The sequence below is a fragment of the Fukomys damarensis genome, unplaced genomic scaffold (genome assembly GCF_012274545.1).
Source record: "Fukomys damarensis isolate Sample0158 unplaced genomic scaffold, DMR_v1.0_HiC HiC_scaffold_19, whole genome shotgun sequence".
Classification (NCBI taxonomy): Eukaryota; Metazoa; Chordata; class Mammalia; order Rodentia; family Bathyergidae; genus Fukomys; species Fukomys damarensis.
Genome location: NW_022900931.1, coordinates 58,121,504 through 58,131,462, shown reverse-complemented (window position 1 = coordinate 58,131,462; position 9,959 = coordinate 58,121,504). Strand labels below are relative to the sequence as shown.

At 52.7% G+C, this 9,959-nt stretch overlaps 1 protein-coding gene across 2 annotated transcripts in view; it reads right to left on the bottom strand.

Moving 5' to 3' along the window:
- Positions 1-1,856: 1,856 nt before the first annotated feature.
- Kcnk6 (potassium two pore domain channel subfamily K member 6) overlaps positions 1,857-9,959 on the bottom strand; it is a 14,673-nt gene continuing 6,570 nt past the window's right edge. Inside the window, exons 1-3 of one of the 2 annotated variants that reach the window (XM_010632814.2) lie at positions 9,870-9,942; positions 3,216-3,745; positions 1,857-3,055 (exon numbers count right to left, since the gene is read on the bottom strand). In XM_010632814.2, the coding sequence (XP_010631116.1) occupies positions 2,832-3,055; positions 3,216-3,531 (540 nt within the window). In that variant the 5' untranslated portion in view covers positions 3,532-3,745; positions 9,870-9,942 and the 3' untranslated portion in view covers positions 1,857-2,831. Of the gene's footprint in view, positions 3,056-3,215; positions 3,746-9,869; positions 9,943-9,959 lie in introns of those variants that run through there. The other variant, XM_033765773.1, reaches the window with a different exon arrangement.

Here is a 9,959-nt window from a genome sequence, read left to right as displayed (position 1 = left end):
AAAAAAAAAAAAAAAAAAAAAAAAAAAAGTCAAGCAAGCCCACCATAGTGGTGCATGACTGTAAGCCCAGCACTCAGGAGGCCGAGGCAGAAGGATCACTGCAGTGAGGCCAGACTGGGTTATATAGTGAGTTCAAGACCAGTCTGAATTATATCGTGAGTCCCCAACTCAAAGGAAAAAAACAAAAGCAAACCAAAGATGAGAAGCAATTGCCTCCTCACCCCATGGTGAGGTCAACTATGACCTTGGTAAGAAGCAGGAAGTCTGAGAGGCTGAGAGGTAAACACTGGGCATTCTGAACTCCTGTGGATATTTTGAACTCCTGTTCAAATCCCAATTTTATACTTTCTGTGTGACTTTGGGCAGGTTACTTACCCTCTGGGCCCCTTTCCTCACCTGTAAAATGTGGAGCATGTACATAATTCACAGGATTTCTGGGAAGGTGAAATATATGTGGTGCTTAGAACTATACCTGGTGCAGTGTAACCCCTTTGTAAGGGTTTCCTATCACTGTCATTAGGACAGTCTTGTTTCACTTTTTAGCATGGATTGACACCACTGATTTTCCCTTCTCACTTCTGTAACTAATACTCTTTCACCTTCCTAGTGTTCCTACTCCTGTGTCCAACATCCCTTTTCTGCCTCTTTTGTAAGCTCTTTTTTCTGGAACAAGACACTGGTTTCAATGGTGGCTTCCTGCATGAGACATTATCAGGTCTGGTCGTGATGTCTGGATCTGTGGCAGCCACTTGGGACTATGAGGGGAGCACACATGAGAACCAAGCCTCCAGCTGAGGGTGAGGGAGCAGAGACAGCGGGAACCTGAGGCCACAAGACCCTGCCATCACTGTGGACAGAATCATTCCCAGAACTCCCCCACCTCTTTGCTAGTGTGCAGTATAACAATTGTCTTATTTCAGCCAGTACCAGTCAAGGTTTTGTTACTCAAAGCAAAAATCTTTCCTGTGATATAAAGAAAATATAAGCACCCTTCACCTCATGCTTAGGGCTGCTCTGTCTTCACTCCCTCCCGTGAACTGAGCTCCTGCATCTCTGTCTCCAGCCTTGACCATCTTCTGAGCCCGGCCGCTGGGGGCTAAGTGAACTCCTAATGCCCACTCCAGTACCCCTCTGATCTATTTATTTATTTATGCAGTATTGGGGATTGAACCCAGGACCTTTCTGCTGAGCTACATCCTCAGCCCTTTTAAAAGTTTTAAATTTGAGACAGTGTTTCACTAAGTTGCTACATTGCTTAAAATGGGGTCAAATTTTCAATCCTCCTGCCTCAGCCTCCCAGGATGCTGGGATTACGAGTCACCTTCTCAGGATGTGCAGATCTGAAGAGCACAGTGAGAAGGCCCTGGCACAGAGGCTCATACTGATGAACCATCTCAGGAGGGGGCAGATCTGGGCCTGAATCAGTCACAACCTCACCTAGCGACCAAGCTAAGAGGTTGCCCTTTCCACGCCTCAGTTTCATCGCTGTAGAAAGAGGGTGATAATATTCTTTCTCTCAGATATAAAGTACCCAGAACAGGCCTGGCCAAAGAGAATGTCACCTAATAACATAGCAGGCTCTGTAAAATCCACTTTTGACCAATCTATGGCCACACTTATAGAAACAGAGCCAGAGCCAGGCGCGGTGGCGCATACCTGTAATCTCAGCATTCGGGAGGCTGAGGCAGGAGCATACTAGTGAATTCAAGGCCAGCCTGCATTATAAAGTGATACCCTGTCTAAAAAAAAAGAAAGAAAAGAAAAAGAAAGAAAGAAAGAAAGAAAGAAAGAAAGAAAGAAAGAAAGAAAGAAAGAAAGAAAGAAAGAAAGAAAGAAAAAAGAAAACAGAGCCCGAGAGGTAGAGCGCCTGCCTGGGACACAGGCAGGACATGGCTGAGCCCCAGGCAGGACAGGCAGTTAGTGCTCAGGACACAACTTCAGCTGTAGCACTGGAGCCATGCTAGGAGCAGCCGCCTTTCCGAGCCACTGGGATCTGCACTGGGGTCCTGTGTCCCCTTCCTACCTGCCAGGCTGCCAAGGAGGATGCTGCCACCCAGGCCCACCCCAGGGCTTCACACAGAGCTATACCCCCAGTGCTTTATTTTTAATTTTGAGACAGAGTCTCACTAAGTCACTAAGTTGCCCAGTCTGGGCTTGACCTTGCACTTCTCCTGCCTCAGCCTCCCAGAGTGATGAGATTATAGGCACGTGGCACCAGCCAACTGGGTCTTAGCCGCTGTCCCTTCCTCTGGGAAGCCCTCCCTGGCCTCCCCCGACCTTCCACTCTGCCTGTGCTTTTTCCATGGCATCCCTGACCCCTCTACCGCCTCCACTGAAGTCCTGCCCTCTTGGGACTGTCACTGTCTGAGGACAAGTCTGTACGTCCCATGAGAGGAGAGCCCAGAACCACCCCGCCTCCACCACTGTGTCCCCAATGAACAGATTCTGTCCATCCTCTCTTCAAGGCTCAGAGAGCTACTTTTCCAAGACAGAGCGCCCAGAGTGCCAGAATGAGGTCCAGACCCAGAGCCTGGCAGAGTCAGCAGTTGATGAGAGGCTCGATGAGAGAGACAGAATGTGTGAGAGAATAAGACAGAGACGGCCACAGGGGGAGACAGAAGTGGTGTGAACTGTGGGGCACCAGGGAGCCAGAGTGTGAGGGAAAGTGAGAGAAAGGGAAGTGGACAGGAAGCTCCTGGTGCCCAGAGGTCCCTGCCGGCCGGCCTAGCACTGTAGAACACGGAGACATTATCAGGCGGAGAGTTGAGGACAGGGCCTCCGGTGCACAGGTGTGGACATTCGTGTCTGCTCAGCTCTCAGCGCCGGCCCAGCTACCTGGGGATGGAGGCGTAGTCGGCTTGTGAGCCGGCAGAGAGCTCCTGGTGCAGGTCCGGCTGGGGGTCCAGAATGTCCACCTGGTCATCCTCCTCCTCGCGGAGGCTGGCAGGCAAAGGATTAGGCAGCAGGATGAGCTCCGTGAAGCCATAGAGGTCAGACACATGCCGGAAAGTCTGCAGCAGCAGCACCATGGCGACCAGGCCCAGGAAGAGGTACACTGTGGGGACACATGGAGAGGCAAGGAGTCCATGTGAGCTCCAGTCCCAGGGGCAGGGGCCCAGTTCTGCAGTGCCCTCGGGCTGGGGTGGGGTCCTTCTGGGAACCCAGTGGATGCCCCCTGGGACAAAGCAAAGGGCCCCAGTCAGCCACCAGCTCACCTGCGACCAGCACCTTGTAGAGGGCCCGGTGGGCCTGGCTGGGGGCCTCGCCAGGCACATAGTCTCCCAGGCCAATGGTGGACAGAGAGATGAAGCAGAAGTAGAAAGCATCCAGGAAGCTCCAGGCCTCCTCAAGGTGCTCAAAGATCACAGCCGGCACCAGGAAGCAGATGGTCACTATGACCGCCAACAGGGCCACCAGATGCCATCGGGCCGCCCGCCGGGGGTCCCAGCCCCATCGCAAACGCAGCCAGGACAGGGGTGCGTGCGTCAGCAGTAGCCCCAGGCGCTGGGCTGAGGTGGTCAGCAGCAGCATGGTGATCGGCACGCCCAGGAGTGCGAAGGCGATGGAGAAGGCCTTGCCCGCGTCCGTCAGCGGCGTGGTGTAGCCGTAGCCTGCAGGGTGATTGGGAAGCCTCCTGCCCACTCGGCACCTATGCTTGGCCCTGATTTCAACCCCAGCCGCACCACCACCACATTCCCAGGAGGCGGGGGTAGAGTGGCTGCCCGGGACCAAGGGCCACGGTTTCCTGTGTAACAAAGGAAAACTCGGGTAAACCTGAGACTTAACTCTCTGTACTTTGTTTCACTTGACTTTAAACATCACTATTTTCAGTCGGGCATGGTGGCATATGACTATAATTTTTTAATTTTTATATTTTTTTGAAACAGGGTCACTGTGATCCTCCTGCCTCTGCCTCCAGAGTGCTGGGATTACAGGTATGTGCCACTATGTCCAACCACCTATTTTATTGATTGATTGACTGATTGATTTTTTGAGCCACTGTCACTATGTAACCCAAACTGGCTTTGAACTTGAAGCGATCCTCTTGCCTCAGCCTCCCAGTGCTGAGATTGACGGCCTTTGCCACTACACCAGGCCTGATCTTTTTGTTTGTTTTTTTTTTTTTTTTTGGTATCGGGGATCAAATTCAGGACCTCGCAAGCAAGGCAGGCGGTGGCGCCACTGAGCTAAATCCCCAGCCCTCAGAGGTTCTGTTTTGCAAGATGAAAAGAGCTCTGGATACGCAGTGATGCTGCTTCCACACTGTGGATGTGCTTAATACCTCTGAAATGTATGTCTAAAGGGTTAGCAGAAGCCAACACTCCGGTGCAGTCTATCATCCCAGCACTCAGGAAGCTGAGGCAGGAGGATATGGAGTTCAAGGACAGCCTGGCTACATAGTGAGACCCTGACTTAAATAAAAAATAGAAGAAAAGGGATGAGCCTGGGTTCATTCCCTAGTACCAAAACAAGCAAACAAACAAACTCGTCCTCAAACATGGCACCAACCCTACCAGGCTGGGACAGCACTCTGCACCCACCAAGAGTGTGAAGAGGGCTGGGGATTTGGCTCGGTGGTTTCGCCCCTGCCTCGCAAGCACAAGGGCCTGAGTTTAATCGCCAGTACCCAAACAACAACCACAAGAGTGTTACAATTTACAATGGCTATAATGCTCCTTTTTTTTCTTTTCTCTAAACATGGACCCAAGGGCCTCATAGACCCTAGGCCAGTTCCTGGAATACAGCTTCCTCGTCACCCCACCCCTGCCTGAATTGTGGCCAGGCTGCCTGGAGCAACTCCCAAGGCCAGGTCTTAGAAGACGGGCTTGTGACAAAACTGAGGACAAGGAGCAGAGAGGACTCTGACCGAGGTGCAGGTGGTGAATGTTTCTCCCAATAGTCAGAGCTCCTGGCTCCCCCAGACAGCAATCATGGAGGCCCCATAAATATCCATTTCATTACCGCACTTCACACAGGCACAGATGCCTCACTGCTCAATCTAGTCTGGCTTTTCTGAGCCCTGTTCTTGACTAGGCTCAGTGTGTGTGTGTATGTGTATTGTGTGATGGGGGACTACATCCCCAGTCCCTTTTTTTTTTTTCAGATAAGGTCTCACTGTGTGTCTATGTGTTTCAGGCTGGCCTTGAACTCACTATGTAGCCCAGGCTAGCCCCAAACTCACATAGATCCTCCCGCCTCAGCCTCTTGAATACAGAGATTATAAGCATGTGCCACTATACCTGGCTTCCAGAGACCATTTTTTATTTCTCATTTTGAGTCAAGGTCTCATAGTTGCTCAGTTCTCCAAGATGTGCTCAAACTTGGAATTCTCCTGCCTCAGCCTCCCAGAGGGCTGGGATTACAGGCATGTGTCACCACACCTAGCTAACTAGGCCCAATTTAAGCAGGAATCCCAGAGCCCCCATCCTTGATATCTGATCAAAGTCATCATCTCCCTCTTGGTATCTCTGCCACTGGCCTGTTTTGCAAGCATCTTTTGGGGTTGGTGTGTAGCCCAGTGGCAGAGCTCTTGCATACCATGTAGGAGGCCTGGGTTCCACCCTTACTATCACAAACAAAAAAGAATCTTGTTAATCCAAGTTTAGCAAGAACCCCCCTATCCAAACGATGGTGAAACTTTTAGAGCTTTCAACGTTATAAAAAGGCTACTGAGGTACACGGGCCATAGGTTCGCCACCAGTACCCTATCCTCACCAAGGTAAAAGATTTACAGGGACATTCCAGGGGGTCCAGAAGTCCCCAGCCACTGTCCTAAAACTGTGACCACCTGGACTCCAGGAAAACCAGAGACCCATGACTGCAGCCACCACAAATGTCCTTTCATGGGACTGGACCCATCCCTCAGCCATGAGGATTCCAGAGCCAGGGAACCAAGCCTGAGAAAATGAACAGGCAGAACCCAGCCCGCCAGCTGGTCCTTAAAGCTGGCCTATTGTTCTTGTAGGGCAATCAGTCTTTGTCAGAATGCACCCCTCAGCCACTCTTGCTGCAGTCCTTTCCTGTTTTCCTTACTCTCCTTTGGACCAGGTGTGGCGGTGCACACCTGTAATCCCAGTACTAGGGAGGCTGAGGCAGGAGGATCCCTATGAGTTTGAGTTCAAAACCAACCTGGGCTACATAGAGTTCAAGGCCAACCTGCACTGCACAGTGAGACCCTGTCTCAAACAAAATAAACAAATAAACCAAAACAAAAAACTCCTACTCTCCTTTGTTAAAGGCTGGCCTGATCTTTGTCAGCTGCTCAAGCTAGTCTCAGACCATTTTTTCTTACTTTCTATTTAAAGCTTTTTCCTATTTAAAAACCAGAGCCCCCCCATCTCTGCTCAGTAGTGTTGTGTCCACAGTCCCTTTGCCCTGCTGCCTTTGCTGTATGACAGCTGGGTTCTACAGCACGAACATCACCCTTCTTCAGGCCCAGTAATGTTGAAACCAAGCCATATGACAGCAGCTTCCTTGTCCTCAAAACTGTAGGCTGCTGTCCAGGACAGAGGCCTGGAATGCTCAGGCCTAACCTAAAATGACTTTGACATCCTGGTAGAACCAGAGTCTCCACTGAGTGAGTGGAGCCAGAGTAAGAAGTCAGCGCCTCGAGAACGCAAATTAGAAGCCAGGGATTCCGTCAACAGCGGCAGCAGAATGCCAGGCGTGGTGGTGCACGCCAGTACTCAGGAGGCTGTGGCAGGAGAATAGTCACGAGTTCAAGGCCAACCTGACTACACAGTGAATTTAAAAACACCCATAGTGAGACCCTGTCTCAAAGAGCAAAAATAGCTGGGTGTGGTGGGTGCACGCCTGTAATCCCAGCACTCGAGAGGCTGAGGCAGGAGGATCTCTGTGAGTTCGAGACCAGCCTGAGCTACAGAGTGAATTCCATATCAGTCTCAACTACGTAGTGAGACCTTGTCTCAAAAAAACCAAAAAATTAAATAAATAAGAGCAAAAATAAAACAAAACAACAGTGGCATGAGTGACCAGAGTTAGCCCCAAGTTCCCCTCCACCCCCGCACCAGATGAGGGCTAGTTCATTGTGACTCCCACTTAGGACCACTCAGCCCCACTTCCCCTTTCCCAGGGCTGCTTGGACTCCTTCTCTGTGGCCCACCAGGCAGACAGATCCAAGCATGCCTTCTGCCTCCTTAGCACTCAGACTTCTAGAAAGCTTTCTTTTTGCAAAAACCCAGTGACACAGCACCGACTTCTATGAGCTCTGAGCCCTTGCTCAGTATCGGTGTGGTGTGTCCGGCAAGAGCCCTGGACTCCGGGGCCTTGATTCGAACCCACTCACACCTTCCTAGCTGTGCGACCTCCAGCAAGTCGTCCAACTTCACTGGGCCTCAGTTTCATTTGTACGCTGTGCTGATGGCGCTCCTTTGTCAGGCTCTCACTCCTACTACGCAGTGGGTAGTGTTCTTAGCCCACTGCACAGGAGGAGGACACTGCGGTCTGCAGACCAGGGGCCACTGAGCAGGGCCGCCAGTCCAGCTTGGGTCTGGTTCCCTCGCCTACTCCTCCACCAGGAATGACTCCTCAGAAGCCAGGATCTGGGAGGAGGCGGCAGAGAGTGACGCGCTCAACCCAAGGAAGCCCAGGAACAGGCCGGGCAGGTCCTGGCAGCGGAAGAAGCACAGCAAGCCACAGGCCAGGCCAGCTCGTACCAGTCTGGGAGTTTCACCGGCTCTGCCGCCTGTGACCTTAGTCTGCTGGTCCACACAATGGACACCACAGGGTGGAGGGCAAAACTGCCTCCTATTGCTGCACTGAGGGCTGCAGGAGGAGTTAGGAGTTGGGACAGCCTCATCCCTGTCCCAAAAAGGACGGCTGGGGCTGGGGTGGCTGAAGAGCAGAAAGCTCTGCTTTCCCTTGGCTGTAGTTGGAACAGAATGGGACTTCCCAGGTCAGAGATCTCTGGGAGGTGGAGGCAGCGTGGGTTCCAGGGTCCCACTTGAATGGGAGCTCAGTGAAAGGAGCCTAGGGTTTCAAGACTTTTTTTTTTTTTTTTTTAATTGCCATCTGGGGATTGAAGTCAAGGCCTTGTGTGTGCTGAGCAAATGCTCTATTACCCCCAGTCCTTTATTTTTTATTTTTGTGACAGGGTCTCACTAAGTAGCTAAGTTTTTATAATTCTCCTGCCTCAGCCTTCCGCATGCTGGCATTATAGAAATGTGCCACATTCTAGCTCAGAAGTCACAATTTTAAATCAAGGGGCCAGTGTCTTGATTTGAAATGAATCCTGGGTCCAGGCATGGTGACACAAGCCAACATTCAGGAGGCTGAGGCAGGAGGATCACTGTGAGTCTTGAGGCCAGTCTGGGCTACACTTTGAATTCAAAGACAGGCTATCTCAAAAAACAAAACAGTAACAACAAAAAGGAATCCTTTTGGGGCCAAAGGAGGGACAGGCACCAGCTGGTGCCTTCTGGATCGCGAATGAGATTGGGAGGGCAGTCCTCTGGAAGAGGGGGCCACGGAGCCCTGGGGAGGTGACAAGATAAAGGGTTAGTGGGGGGATGAGTGTCAAGGGTGCAGTGTGAAATGGTCTTCAGTGGGTCCTGGGAGAGTTCTGGATGCAGAGGGGCCTTAAGTGTTGCTGATGGAAAGAATTTCTGGTCCCAAACAGGCTGGGGCAGTGGTTGCGGGGCGGGGAGGTCCCAGCTGTGAGTCTGGAGGAGCCTCAGGTCATCTTGCTTGGGAAGCTGGATGGGTAGGGGCCCGGGGCGGGGTAGCAGGTGGACAGAGAGAAGTCCCTGGGCTGGCATGGGCAGGGGGTCTGTTTCCTTTTAATAATGTGGAAGACTCTGGGGTCCCCATAGGAGCTCCAGGTGGTTCTGGGGCTCTTACTGAGGGGTGTCAGGGTTCAGGGAGGGGTGGGATTCTCAGTTCACGGGTGCAAAGAGGCCTTCTGGGGGGTCCTTGGCTTGGAAAAGGCTAGAGCTTTATTTTTTTGTACCAGGGATCAAACTTGGACCTCGAGCTTGCCAGGCAGGCTCTGTGCCGCTGAGCTACATCACTACCCCGGTTTAGAACTTTTGCTGGAGGTGGTTTGGGGACAGAGGGGGTGGGAGTCTATGCTGGGGGGCTTCTAGGAAGGCAGTCCATGATCCCCGCTGTAGGGTGCTCTGGCTTTCACCATGGTGGGTCCCCTTCACACATCTACAGTTGATAGGGCTGCTGAACTGTGGTCCTGGGCAGAGGAACCAGAGTATTCCATTAGGATGAAAACCCCGCAATACAGGGAAGACATCGATGGGATGGAGAGCCCTGCTAGAGCCAAGGTAACTGGCTGGGGAGTATGGCGGCAGGAGAGGGATGGGTTCCCCCCTGAAAGAAAAGCCTTTAGCGGTGGCACCCTAAAAACCTGGGGGTCTGTGTCCCTGCTGGTCCACCAGGCTCAGGAGAAAGTGGGATGGGGTGTTCAGGGAGGGTCACATCCAGTGAGTCAGGAGACATATTTGGAAGTGACGGCCGGGGGTCCCGGCAGGGCTGAGGCCCCCAGGACAGAGGGGCAGGATCTTCCCAGATGGGTCGCTGACACAGTCCTAGATCCCGAGGGGACTAGAGAGGCCCAGATCCTCCAAGGGGTTAAGATGGAGGAATGGGTCCCGGATGCTCGAGGGAAGGTACTCTGGGTGAGGGAACTAGGTGTTTCCGGATTTGGAGGAAGAGCTTGGATGTGGGAACCCCAAGGGGGCAGACTACCGCCAGCCAGTGTTCATCCGGGGTCCCGAAGGCACCCTAGGCGCACAGGCGGGTGGGCAAAGGGGACCCGTGAGGTTTCTGGGTCCCAAAGGACGGGGCCAAGGTAGGGGCCCAGGTCCTCGCCAGCCCGAGGCGGGGTGGCGCTCACGTACCCACAGTGGTGACCAGCGTGCTGGCGAAGAAGAGCGCCGAGGCGAAGTCCCAGGTGGGGTCCGAGGTGTTGGCGGCCCCCGAGGCGTTGG